Source organism: Equus quagga, chromosome 5 (assembly GCF_021613505.1).
Source record: "Equus quagga isolate Etosha38 chromosome 5, UCLA_HA_Equagga_1.0, whole genome shotgun sequence".
Taxonomy (NCBI): domain Eukaryota; kingdom Metazoa; phylum Chordata; class Mammalia; order Perissodactyla; family Equidae; genus Equus; species Equus quagga.
The window spans coordinates 122,965,646-122,979,963 of NC_060271.1; the positions used below are offsets into that span (position 1 = coordinate 122,965,646).

Genomic DNA, 14,318 nt, shown 5'->3' on the forward strand with positions numbered 1-14,318 from the left:
AACATTTATTAAATTTGAGATGTTTTTTCTTTTTACAGTTTTATTTTAAGGTAAACCTGAAAGTTTTAAAAAGTAGTTTTTGATTAGATAGTTGCATACAAATCTTAACCCCTGTAGTTGAAAATTCCCTAAGAGTAGCAAATGAATCTCGTATCACTCACAGTGGCTAGCTTAGTTAGGAATTCAGTTGTGTTTGATGAATTTTATTTCTAAGTGTTTATTATGTTTTTAAAATAGATATTTAATAATATTGTATATTATGAAAAATACGTGAGTAACCAGTAAAATCTTTGTAATTTTTTCGTTGATTATAATGCAAGCAGAACTAACTTCAGAAGGACTAAACTTCTTTACGTCCGCATTTTTTTTTCACTAGAAGTTATTATAAATTAAGGTGTTATAAAGAATGCTTTATAGCTTTTGTCCTTTTTGTTTTAAATTAGCTGTCCACTGTATAAAATGTGTTGGTACTATTTCTGGAAATAATTTTATTTGTGTGTATATGTGTGGGGGCGGGGCTGTGTAATACTCAAGTCAGAGACAGATTTTGTAGGAGCTTGTTTCCAATGTATTGTCATGGCATTTAAAATTTTTTCCGTATAGATTCATACAGCAAAAGCTAGAGAGAGCTACTCCTGCTGAGCGACAAATGGTATTTAATGAAATTCTACAAGCAGCCTATCAGTTAATGACAGATGTTTTTGGCAACTATGTTATACAGAAGTTTTTTGAGGTAAGCACATGTATATGTTTATATATCCATCCAGCTATATGCTTAATGCTCAGAAAAGCTCTGAAGGTTGTGTAAGAGTCGTTTTTATATAAAAATATATGAGCTTAGGGGAAAATATTTGCAAATCATTTATCTGATAAAGATTTTATATCCAGAATATAATAAAGAACTCCTAAAACTCAACAACAAAAAGACAACCCAATTAAAAAATGGACCAAGGACTTGAATAGACAGTTCTCCATAGAAGATAATACAGATGGCCAATAAGCACATGAAAAGAAACTCAACATCCTTAGTCATTAAGGAAATGCAAATCAAAACCACAATGACATCCTGCTTTACATCTACTAGGGTGGTTGTAATTTTTTAAAAAATGGAAAATAACAAACGTTGGTGGAGATAGGGAGAAATTGGAACCCTCATACGTTTTTGGTGGAAACGTAAAATGGTACAGCTGCTCTGGAAAAGTTTGGTAGTTTCTCAAAAAACTAAACATAAAATTACCATACATCCCAGCAATTCCACTCCCAGGTATATAGCCAAAAAAGTTGAAAACAGGGACTCAAACAACGGTGTTCATTTCTGCATTATTCACAATAGCCAAAAGATGGAAATAACTCAAATATCAAACAGATGAATGGATTAAACAAAATGTGATATATGCATACAGTAGAATATTATTCAACCATAACAAGGAATGAAGTTCTGATACATGCTACAGCATGTATGAAGCTAAGTGAAATAAGCCAGACACAAAAGGACAAACATTTTCGGGTTCCGTTTATTTGAAATATCTAGAATAGACAAATTCTATAGAGACATAAAATAGATTAGGGCTTACCAAGGGTTGGGGGAAGAGGGGAGGGGGAGTTATGGCTTAATGTATACAGCATTTCTGTTTGGGCCAATAGAAAAGATGACGTATTTTATGATACATATTTTATCACAAAAATATTTGTAAAATATGTAGGCCTGCTTTAAATGAGAAGTTTAATATTAATCCTGATTAATATTTGAAAATATAAAGCATTGGGAGTAAGTCTGAGGTGAAGCAGTTAATGAACAATAGTATCATCTTTTTTTGGTTTTGTTAGGTGGTGTTTATTTTGTCATTTAGCTAACTTTTAGTTTAGAACTAAAAATCCATCGGGGCCAGCCTGGTGTCATAGTGGTTAAGTTCATGCGCTCTGCTTCGGCGGCCTAGGGTTTGCAGGTTTGGATCCTGGGCACGGATCTAGCGCTGCTTGTCCAGCTGCACTGTGGTGGCATCCCACATAAAATAGAGGAAGATTGGCACAGATGTTAGGTCAGCGTCAATCTTCCTCACCAAAAAAAACCCACCTAAAGTTCCATGTTGTAACTTAACAGGTTTCCTCCACAGTATCTGGTCTAAATGTTTGGCTCAAAAGTTCATTATATGAATGAAGAGTGAAAATGTTTACTTTAAAAGAATAACAGGTGGTTAATATGTTAAGTAACAAGGAAATTTTAGATAACATGACTTAACCGCCCAAAAAAGTAATAAAGTTATCATTTCAAGTATCTTTGGGTCTATCTTAATTAGCTTTTACCTAAATACCTCCTCCCTGCATAATTACCAAATGTGGTATTTTAAAAATAGATTCAGTAAGCTAAGAACAGTGGGTTATGCAAGCTAAACAAAGTAATATTTTGGTCACTTTTTATTAATATTATTTCTTTTCTGTCAGTTTGGGAGTTTGGATCAAAAATTAGCCCTGGCTACTCGTATTCGCGGTCACGTTCTGCCCTTGGCCTTGCAGATGTATGGTTGTCGTGTTATTCAGAAAGCGTTAGAGTCTATTTCATCTGACCAGCAGGTAATTGTAAGTTAAGACAAAATTTTTTTGTATTATTTTATTCAATTTTTAAGGTATTTTTTATCTTACAATAATCTTGGAGTGAAATAGTAAATATTTCCACAACTAGACTACAATATTTAAAAAAAATCTATCTCAAACAATACATTGTTAATTGAGTTATGCAACAGATTTTTAATCTGTCCTCTATTCTATTCAATATCTTTTCATCTCTAAATGAAGATATTTGAGTATGTACTGTGTGGCAAGCAGAATGCTAGATCATAGGGATTTTTTGCTGTCACTTGCTTATTTGATTTTCTTTAGTATCAGGAATATGTATAACTATTTCCAGTGTTTATTTGGATCGTATTTATATTTCTGTCATAAGAATAAAATTTTAAAAACCAATTGCATTCCTATATGGCCATTTAAAAATATATATAAAGTTTTTTAAAATCTCACTCAACAGGAAAAGTAACCTAAAAATTCTCTTAAGATTTACAGTTCTTTGACAGGAAAGAACACAAATAAATTAAATGGGAAATATACCATGTTCTTGGGTGGAAAAGTCTAAATATTTTAAGTTAAAAAAGGATTAATGTAATTCCAATCATCTAGTCATGGGGTTTTTCTTGTAACTAATCAAAATAATTTTGAAAATTATTTGCAATACACAAGAATAATGAGAGTTAGGGGATGAGGATAAATACTGACCCACTAGATTTTTACAATAAACTGTGAAGCATCTCTAATTATTAATATGTTTCTCATATGAGATTAAACAGACTTTAAAATGAAATTCATAACCCCAAATAGATACTATTTTGTATATAACAAGTTTGTATATTACAATGAAACATATAAGAGTAAAGGAAATAATTATTTTTTAAAAGGTATTGGTAATTAGTAAGTTTGAAACAGATCAGCTTTGACTCTAAACCCACATACATACAATAAAGCATATTCTAGAGTTAAAAACAATAACAGTGTATATATGCATGGGATATGTGTCTGTCTGCAATCATCACAACATTGAAAATCTGTGAGAAAATAGTATTATTCCTCTGGTGGAAATCCTGAGTTTTAGAGTAATTGAAGATGTGTCACAATGGAGAAAGATCAACAAATTTGATATGTAGAAGCTTTGAACTTTTCTGCTGTGTAGTCTCAAACTGGTATAGATACTTTAAAGATATTTTAAATGTCTTTAATATTTGAAAATAGAAAGTGCTAAGAGTAAACATTAGATGAAGCAGTTAATGAATAATGGTTTGGATTCTTAAGTATATTTTATTTTGTAAGTTAGTCCATATTTTATAACCAAATGTGTGTTAAATCTTGACTTAACAGGATTCCTCTATAATCATATCAGAATGTAGTTGAGAGTTCATTGGGTGAGAGAGACTCTATACTATGTATACTCCCTTTCTTCACAACACTATTTCCTATTGCACTGATAAGGCACACAGATTGTTGTGTGGTTACCGATATTTTTCTCTAAGGATTAAGATGTTTATTTAACAAAGTCTTAAAAATTTATAAGAAAACAATATTAAGATCATTAGCTGAAAGAAAATGCAGTTAGTAAATAAACCTTACTGTCAATAAGTTATTAGTAATCAAAGAAATATAAATTGCAAGGGGTCGTTTTTGCCCTTTAAATGAGCAAAAATCTAAACTCTCCCAAGAATGTGTTTCCAAAGAAGGTTTGAAATGATAAAGAAAAGGAATATGTATTGAAGGAAGTCCTTTATTGTAAATGATTAAAAAGAAGGAATAAAAATGTCCAACAATAATTTCTACCTGGGGGCCCCAAGCCATGGTGAGGCGGTGTCCCACATGCCACAACTAGAAGGACTCACAGCTAAAAATGCACAACTATGTACTTTGGGAGAAAAAGGGAAAAAATAAAATCTAAAATAATAATAATTTCTTCCCATAATTGAGATAATATATAAAAATCACATGGCCAATAAATACTCAGTTCCTTACCCTTTTTCATGTACTTGATAGACTCACGCAGCCATTAAAAATAATTGTTTGCGGGAAGGGGGATGCTAAGTAGGAAAAAAAGTATAGATTCTAAATTTGTTATATTAGTTGTCAACTGAGAAAGATGAGTGGAAGATGTACGCAGTGAAGATAGTAGTTTAAATATAGCAAATTCAGCATCACTAGGTTAAATTGCAGCAGGTATCATTTGCATTATAGATCTGCAAAATGTTTTAATAAGTCGCACCTTCAATGACTTCTACTAATTATACTTTAGGGGGTAAGACTTTAAAGTTTGATATAATAGAAAATTTTGAGTATACTTTTGCGCCCGTCTCAGCATTTTTAATCCTATTATGTTGTTTGATGAGGTAATTATTTAAATTATTGAGTTATTTCTCTTTTGCAGAGCGAAATGGTAAAGGAGCTAGATGGTCATGTACTCAAGTGTGTGAAAGATCAGAATGGAAACCATGTTGTACAAAAATGTATTGAATGTGTTCAGCCACAGTCACTACAATTCATCATTGATGCTTTCAAAGGACAAGTAAGATTGGTTTTTGGCTTCTAATTAGTTAGCAGGGCATTATTTTAGAATTTGACTGTTAACACATTTTGCGTAAGTCACAAGATAATACCCAGTACTTCTTTATAAAAATAGGAGACAAAATAGTGAATGTGCGTTAATTTCTGCCTCTTTCATGGTGGGAGTCAGGAGATAGCTTCGTTTTTTTGAAGCTAAAAAATTTAGAAATAAGGAGTAAAGATAATCACTGTTAAAATTATAAATCCAACAGCGTTTCCCAAATTTCCTGAGAGAGGAGAGAGGAGGACTTAAGTCTGTATAATAAAAGACAAAATAAATATCAATTAGTAACTAATACGTGGTAATTAATAGCTCTTAATTACCATGTGCACCCTGCAATCCATTCATTCCATTATTACATGCTATCCATCTTCTAGTTAAGTTCCTTTTGATCAAAACATCTGTTAGCTCCTAAATTGAGCACCCAGATTGCCAGTCTTTGCTGACATGGTGGTGGTCATATTAAATGTGAATCCCCCACCCTTCTATTTTAAATTAATTCAGCGTGTCTTCAGAAACCTGTCTACTTCTTAGAACTTCCCAAAAATGTCAGAGAATGGAAATTTATTTATTCCAATTATTTTAAGGTGTTTGTACTTTCAACTCATCCTTATGGCTGCAGAGTAATTCAGCGCATCCTGGAGCATTGCACTGCAGAACAGACCTTACCTATCTTAGAAGAACTCCACCAACATACAGAGCAGTTGGTACAGGTATATACTCCCTAATAATTTGAAATGTTTATATATTTTTGAAAATTGTTTTGATTTTTTTTAAGGACATATTTATTGTTAAATTAACACTATGGAAACACACAATGATACAAAAGGCTGATGTATTCTCCTAACTGATGGATTTTTAGAAGAATGATTAACATCTGTTTAAGGAATAATCTTTATACTAAAGGAATGACTTAAGGAAAGTAATTTTTAAATATCTGTACCTAGGATCAGTATGGCAATTATGTTATTCAACATGTACTGGAACATGGTCGACCTGAAGATAAGAGCAAAATTGTTTCTGAAATCAGAGGAAAAGTCTTAGCCCTGAGTCAACACAAATTTGCCAGGTATTCCAATATTGTCTAATTCTAAGGGTCAATTCTTTCAACACTTTGGCTTTTATTAGCAAGCACAGAAGTGCATGTAGAATGTAGCATTGGAATATAATCCTTTTTTCACTAGAGGCAAAAAGCACATATAGAACGTTGCTTTTATTCTTAAAGAATCTACGTGACAAATTGGTTTGCCCTTACATATTGTAATTTTTAAAAAATTTTTATTGAGTTAATGATAGGTTACAATCTTGTGAAATTTCAGTTGTACATTATTGTTTGTAAGTCATGTTGTAGGTGCACCCTTTCACCCTTTTGTGTCCACCCCTCACAACCCCCTTTCCCCTGGTAGCCACTAATCTGTTCTCTTTGTTTACATTTTTAAATTCCTCATATGAGTGGAGTCATACAGAGATTGTCCTTCTCTGTCTGGCTTATTTCACTTAACATAATTCCCTTAAGGTCCATCCATGTTGTTGCAAATGGGACGATTTTGTTCTTTTTTACAGCTGAGTAGTATTCCATTGTGTGTGTATATATATATATATATATACCACATCATCTTTATCCAATCATCTGTTGATGGGCATTTAGGTTGCTTCCACATCTTGGCTATTGTAAATAATGCTGCAGTGAACATTGGGGTGCATGGGACTTTTGGAATTGCTGACTTCAAGCTCTTTGGATAGAAACCCAGTAGTGGGATGGCTGGGTCGTATGGTAGTTCTGTTTTTAGTTTTTTGGAGGAATCGCCATACTGTTTTCCATAGTGGCTGCACCAGTTTGCAGTCCTACCAGTAGTGTGTGAGGGTTCCTTTTTCTCCACAACCTCTCCAACATTTGTTACTATTTGTTTTAGTTATTAAATAGAATGACTATTTGTCATTCTAATGGGTGTAAGGTGATATCTTAGTGTAGTTTTGATTTGCATTTCCCTGATGATCAGCGATGATGAACATCTTTCATGCGCCTATTAGCCATCAGTATATCTTCTTTGGAGAAATGTCTGTTCATGTCTCCTGCCCATTTTTTGATTGGGTTGTTTGATTTTTTGTTGTTGAGTTGTGTGAGTTCTTTATATATTATGGATATTAAGCCTTTGTCGGATATATGACTTGCAAATATTTTTTTCCCAGTTAGTGGATTGGTTTTTTGTTTCAATCCTGTTTTCTTTTGCCTTGAAGAAGCTCTTTAGTCTGATGAAGTCCCAACTGTTTTTCCTTTCTATTGTTTCCTTGTCTGAGAAGACATGGTGTCTGGAAACATCCTTTTAATACTGATGTCAAAGAGTGTACTGCCTACATTTTCTTCTAAAAGCCTTATGTTTTCAGGTCTCACCTTTAGGTCTTTGGTCCATTTTGAGTTTATTTTGGTGAATGGTGAAAAAGCATGGTCAATTTTCATTCTCTTACATGTGGCTTTCTAGTTTTCCCAGCACCATTTGTTGAAAAGACTTTCTTTTCTGCATTGTATGCCCTCAGCTCCTTTGTCGAAGATTAGCTGTCCATAGATGTGTGGTTTTATTTCTGGGCTTTCAATTCTGTTCCATTGATCTGTGCACCTGTTTTTGTAGCAGTACCATGCTGTTTTGATTACTGTAGCTTTCTTTGTAGTATGTTTTGAAGTCAGGGATTGTGATGCCTCCAGCTTTGTTCTTTTTTGTCAGGATTGCTTTAGCAGTTCGGGGTCTTTTGTTGGGTCATATGAATTTTAGGCTTCTTTGTTCTAATTCTGTAAAGAGTGTCATTGGGATTCTGCTTGGGATGGCATTGAATCTGTAGATTGCTTTAGATAGTATGGACATTTTAACTATGTTTATTCTTAAAATCCATGTACATGGAATGTCTTTCCATCTTTTTTTGTCGTCATCCATTTCTTTCAGAAAGGCCTTGTCATTTTCGTTGTATAGGTCTTTCACTTCCTTAGTTAAATTCACCCGAGGTATATTATTCTTTTTGTAGCGATTGTGAATGTTATTGTGTTCTTGAGTTATTTTTCTATTAGTTTGTTATTAGAGTATAGAAATGCTACTGATTTGTGTAAATTGATTTTATACCCTGCAATTTTGCTGTAGTTGTTGATTACTTCTAAAAGTTTTCTGATGGATTCTTTGGGGTTTTCTATATATAGAATCATGTCATCTGCAAATAGCGAGCGTTTTACTTCTTCCCTCCCTATTTGGATTCCTTTTATTCCTTTTTCTTGCCTAATTGCTCTTACCAAAACCTCCAGTACCTTGTTGAATAAGAGTGGTGATAGAGGGCATCCTTGTCTCGTTCCTGTTTTCAGGGGGATGGCGCTCAGTTTTTGCCCATTGAGTATGATGTTGGCTGTGGGTTTGTCATGTATGGCCTTTATTATGTTGAGGTAGTTCCCTTCTATGCCCATTTTGTTCAGAGTTTTTATCATAAATGGCTGTTGGATCTTGTCAAATGCTTTCTCTGCATCTATTGAGATGATTGTGTGGTTTTTATTCCTCAGTTTGTTGATGTGTATCACGTTGATTGATTTGCAGATGTTGAACCATCCCTGTGTCCCTGGTATGAATCTCAGTTGATCATGATGTATCATCCTTTTGATGAATTGCTGAATTCGGGTTGCCAAAATTTTGTTGAGAATTTTTGCATCTATGTTCATCAGCGATATTGGCCTGTAGTTCTCTTTTTTCATGCTGTCCTTGTCTGGCTTTGGTATCAGTGTGATGTTGGCCTCATAGAATGTGTTAGGAAGTGTTCCATCCTCCCTAATTTTTTGGAATAGCTTGAAAAGGATAGGTATTAGATTGTCTCTGAAAGTTTGGTAGAATTCCCCAGGAAAGCCATCTGGTCCGGGGTTTTATTCTTTGGGATACTTTTGATTGCTATTTCAATTTCTTTTCTTGTGATTGGTCTGTTCAAATTGTCTTCTTCTTGACTAAGCTTTGGGAGATTATAGGAGTCCAAGAATTTATCCATTTCCTCTAGGTTATCGATTTTGTTGGCATATAGTTTTTCTTAGTATTCTCTTATAATCCGTTGTATTTCTGCAGAGTCTGTTGTTATTTCTCCTCTTTCATTTCTGATTTCATTTATTTGAGCTTTCTCTCTTTTTTTCTTTGTAAGTCTCGCTAGGGGTTTCTCAATTTTATTTATCTTCTCAAAGAACCAGCTCTTTGTTTCTTTGATCCTTTCTACTGCCTTTTTTGTTTCAATAGCATTTGTTTCTGCTCTGATTTTTATTCTCTCTCCTTCTGCTGACTTTGGGCTTTGTCTGTTCTTCTTTCTCTAAGATTGCTTATTTGGGATTTTTCTTGTTTGTTAAGATGTGTCTGTATTGCGGTGAATTTTCCTCTTACTACAGCTTTTGCTGTATGCCATATGAGTTGATATGGAATGTTGTTATTTTCATTTGTCTCCAGGTATTTTTTTATTTCTTCTTTAATTTCTTCAGTGATCTATTGCTTGTTCAAAAGCATATTGTTTAGTCTCCACATCCTTATGCCTTTCTCAGCTTTTTTCTTGTAATTAATTTCTAGCTTTATAGCATTATGATCAGAGAAGATGCTTGTTATTATTTCAATTTTTTAGAATTTTTAGAGGCTTGCGTTGTTTCCCAACATATGGACTATCCTTGAGAATGTTCCGTGCACTTGCGAAGAATGTGTATTCTGCTGTTTTTGGATGAAGTGTTCTATACATGTCTATTAAGTCCAATGTTTTACCTTTTCATTTAGCTCCACTGTTTCCTTGTTGATTTTCTGTCTAGATGATCTGTCCATTGATGTGAGTGGTGTGTTGAGGTCCCCTGCTATTGTTGTGTTATTTTTGATATCTTCTTTTAGGTTTGTTAATAGTTGCTTTATGAACTTTGGTGCTCCTGTGTTGGGTGCATAGATATTTATAAGCGTTATTTCTTCTTGATGAAGTGTCCCTTTGATCATTATATATTGGCCCTCTATGTCTCTCTTTACCCACCTGATTTTGAAATCCATTTTGTCTGATATAAGTATTGTGACACCTGCTTTCTTTTGTTTGCTATTAGCTTGAAGTATTGTCTTCCACCCTTTCACTCTGAGCCTGTGTTTATCCTTGGGGCTGAGGTGTGTTTCCTGGAGGCAACAAATTGTTGGATCTTGTTCTTTAATCCATTTTGCCACTCTGTGTCTTTTTATTGGAGAGTTCAATCTGTTTACATTGAGGGTGATTATTGATGCATGAGGGCTTAATGCTCTCATTCTGTCGCTTGTTATCTGGTTTTCCTGCATTACCTTTGTTTCTCGTCCTGTGTATTCTAGCCTACCCATTGACTTCTGCAATTTCTTATGCTGGGTTTCTTAGATTTTTCCTTATTTATGTTTTGTGTGTCTCTATTCTGTTTTTTAGTTTGGTGGCTACCCTGAAGTTTGTATTCAGAATCTCGTATGTAACATAGTCCATTTTCTGGTGGTCTCTTACTTCCTTAGCCTAGACTGTTTCAGTCCCTTTCCTCTTCCCTCCTAAATTATTATTTTCATCTCTTATTCCAACTTGTGTTGTGAGTTTGTGGTTAGAGTGATAAGATTGTCTTTGCTTTGGTGATTTCCTTCCCTTTATCTTAGTGCTATAGTTGAATATTTGCTATCCTATTCTCATTCTATCTGTCTCCCTACTCTGTGTTTTGTGACCCCTTTCTCCCGTTTTTTCTTTTTTCAGGTAGGAGAGGCTTCTTGAGGATTTCTTGTAGTGGAGGTCTTTTGGCTACAAAATCCCTTAGCTTTTGTTTGTCTGGAAAACATTTAATTTCTCCCTCATATCTGAAGGATATTTTTGCTGGATAGAGTATTCTTGGCTGAAGATTTTTATCCTTTAAAGTTTTGAATATGTCATTCCATTCTCTCCTAGCTTGTAAGGTTTCTGTAGAGAAATCCACTGAAAGTCTGATAGGGGTTCCTTTGTAGGTTATTTTCTTCTGCATTGCTGCCCTGAGTATTCTTTCTTTGTCATTCATTTTTGCCATTTTTAGTACTATATGCCTTGCAGTAGGTCCTTTTATATTGACAAATCTAGGAGATCTGAAGACTTCCTCTGCACACATTTCTCCCTCAATTCCTAGATTTGGGAAATTCTCTTGTATTATTTCTTTGAGAACACTTTCTGCTCCATTTTCCTTTTCCACACCCTCAGGGATTCCGATAATTCTTAAGTTGGATTTTCTCATCGAGTCTGCTAATTTTCGGAGATTTTCTTCACTTTTTAAAATTCTTAGTTCTCTTTCTTCCTCTATCTGGAGCCATTCAGCCTATCTTCGATTACACTAATTTGCTCCTCTGGTGTGTACACTTGCATTCAGAGAATCCGTATTCTGTTTTATCTGATCCATTGTATTTTTCATCTCTAGTATTTCTAATTGATTCTTCTTTATAGTTTCAATCTCTTTTGTGAAGTAACTCCAGAACCCATTGACTTGTCTCTCTGTATTTCTCTTTACCTCATTGAGTTTTTGATGATAGCTACTCTGAATTCATTGTCACTTAGTTTACCTATTTCCAAGTCCTCAGGACATACTTCTCTGTTTTTATTGTTTTCCTTTTGGTCTGCAGCTTTTATAAATTGCTGGATGGTAGAGGAGTGGTGTTTGCGCATATGCTATTATTTGGTTGCAGTTACAGTCTGTCGCCACTAGATGGGGGTCGAGAGCCACGTGTTCTGAGCCCTCCACCTTCGTTGGTGATGGCAGTGCGCAGCGTGGGTTGAGGGAGGAGGGGCACTTTCACTCGCGCACAGACCTGGATTCTGATCACCTCTCGCTCTCTGGTTTCCTGGGGCCCTTTCTTGATGGGGTCCCCCACATGAAAACTTTCTCCCATCAGAGGGTTTCCGCTGCTGGGGTGGTGGGAGTCCTGGACAATCCCGCGGATGTGTGTCCCCTCCCCCATGGCAGCGATCCCAGTCTCTAGGGCGGGAAGCGAAGTTCTCTCCTACCCTGTTCCAGCTCCTCCGGGGCGGCTCCAGCCTCTCTGACCTCCGTCATTTGGCTGCTGTGGGTCTCTGACGATCTCTGTGTTATTAGGATTTTTTGGTGGGAATTCAGTTGTTCCTTTGGTTGTAGTTTGGAGGGGAGAGAGTCCCTGGTGAGCTCACTCTGCCATGTCACTGATGTCGCCTATATATTCTATTTTTGAAATCTGTTTTTAGAAAATTATTTGTCCCCAAGACCTGTGATTAAATGCAAATTTAAAATATTTGGTGCATGTTTGTGAAACTCTCTGGCGTTATTAGTGACATAGTTTCCACTTTTTTGAATTATAATTTTAAAAGGCCTGTAATTAAACTTATGGATGTCCAATATAGGTTCTCCTGTGATACTAATTTCTATTTTAAAAGTAATCCAAAGAGAATTACAAGTGAATCCCCATCTTTACTCTTCTTTCTTCCAATGGGTTGAGCAAGTTCTTTGAAAAGCTAAGGAAATTTTGCTATAAAGAAAAAAATAATTTGTGGTTTATGTGCTTTAATTTTTAGCAATGTAGTAGAAAAGTGTGTTACTCATGCCTCCCGCGCTGAGAGAGCTTTACTGATTGATGAAGTTTGCTGCCAGAATGATGGTCCTCACAGTGCCTTATACACCATGATGAAGGACCAGTATGCCAATTATGTTGTTCAGAAGATGATTGATATGGCTGAACCTGCTCAAAGAAAGATAATCATGCACAAGGTAATACACTTTCTAGCACTTAGAATTGGTGATTCACTTTGTGTGACTTTAGGCTATGCATTTTAACTTCCTGGGCTTTACTTTCCTCGTATATGCTATAACTGGAGAAAAAATCTAAAATCAGTGGATGACCTTTGGCAGATACAGATAATTTGTTATACCCTTTTAGTAAATTCTTAAGGTAATCTGCACAATAAATTGCACTCATTTCTCATCTCTTTATCTACTTTTAGCATCGTCTTACCTTCCCCATCTTATTTAGGTATATTTGATTTGCCGTAATACATAGGTTAAACATTGATGTTAAAATCTAATTAGATTTTCTCACTAACCTAATACATTGTCTGAAAGAGAGAATTTATCTTGATTTGATTGGTTTTTTGAATCAGTTAAGCTGTTTTCTCCTCTCTGTCCTCCTCCTAGAATCTAATGACTCTTTAAGAAATCATTAATTTCCGTAGAAAAACTTAGCATTAAAAAGAACAGTGGAAGAAATAATATTTAAATACTCTGTCTTTTTCTAAATTTATTCGTTAAGAAACAGGGGACAAAGTACATAACATTTTTGGACGTCTCCTCAGATAGAGAGAAAATGATCTCATGAGATAAATTTATTTTTGGCCTTCTTAGTTTAATATTCTTCAGTTTGATTAAGTTTTCTACCTTTTTTTAGTTTAATATTTCTGCTTAAATATATATACTTACAAAAATTTTAATCTTATTTTTAACAACTACATTTTTTAACCAATATTATATTTATAATTGGATTATTTCTAATTTTTTAACTATTTATAGTCTGTGCTTTATATGAGTGTCTTTGCAGAATTGTTTTTGCAGGTTAAATTCCTAGATGTGGAATTGCTGGTGCAAAGTGTGTAAACATTTTACTTTTAATAGGTACTTCCTAGTTGCTCTCAAAACATCTCGTACATGTTTGCCCATCTGTCCGTCCAGTATATGAGAAGAGTGCCTGTTTCACCATTATGTCATCAGTGCCAGTTATTATTACTTATAAAGTCTTTGCCAGTCTGGATGGAAAGATAATATGATTCTTGTCATTTGCATTTTAAAAACTATTGGTGAGATACTGAACATCTTAAATCTGTTAGCCATCACACATCTGATTGCTTGTTCATGTCTTTTTGCTCCATTTTGTATTGAATTTTTGTCCAACTACCTGGAGCTATACATGAGAAGTGATAGCTCACTAGTGGTACTTTCCTGTTGTGTTTGGAGCTCCTCTACCCTTTGCATGGGTTGTAATAGTTTAGAAGTAGTGCTTTGTTTATTCATTGAACAATTTTGAAAGAAGAAGTTTGGAGAGATTATGTTGAACAAAACTGCTTTTGCAAACAACTTGCTTTAGGTTTGAATTTTAAAATTCCTATTATTCTTCTAAATCACCCCGAGTTGGGGACACTTTTTTAGAAATCAAACTGAAATAACTTAGATTTCCTAAGC

The 14,318-nt window shown here is 34.5% G+C and overlaps 1 protein-coding gene across 4 annotated transcripts in view; it reads left to right on the forward strand.

The window, feature by feature from the left end:
- Window positions 1-14,318, forward strand: part of PUM2 (pumilio RNA binding family member 2) — a 93,786-nt gene that overhangs the window by 76,198 nt on the left and 3,270 nt on the right. For 2 of the 4 annotated variants that reach the window (XM_046660092.1, XM_046660094.1), the window contains 6 exons: window positions 604-733; window positions 2,443-2,577; window positions 4,955-5,092; window positions 5,719-5,844; window positions 6,079-6,200; window positions 12,665-12,857. In XM_046660092.1, the coding sequence (XP_046516048.1) occupies window positions 604-733; window positions 2,443-2,577; window positions 4,955-5,092; window positions 5,719-5,844; window positions 6,079-6,200; window positions 12,665-12,857 (844 nt within the window). The remainder of the gene's footprint in view (window positions 1-603; window positions 734-2,442; window positions 2,578-4,954; window positions 5,093-5,718; window positions 5,845-6,078; window positions 6,201-12,664; window positions 12,858-14,318) is intronic. The other 2 variants (XM_046660093.1, XM_046660095.1) reach the window with 1 other exon arrangement.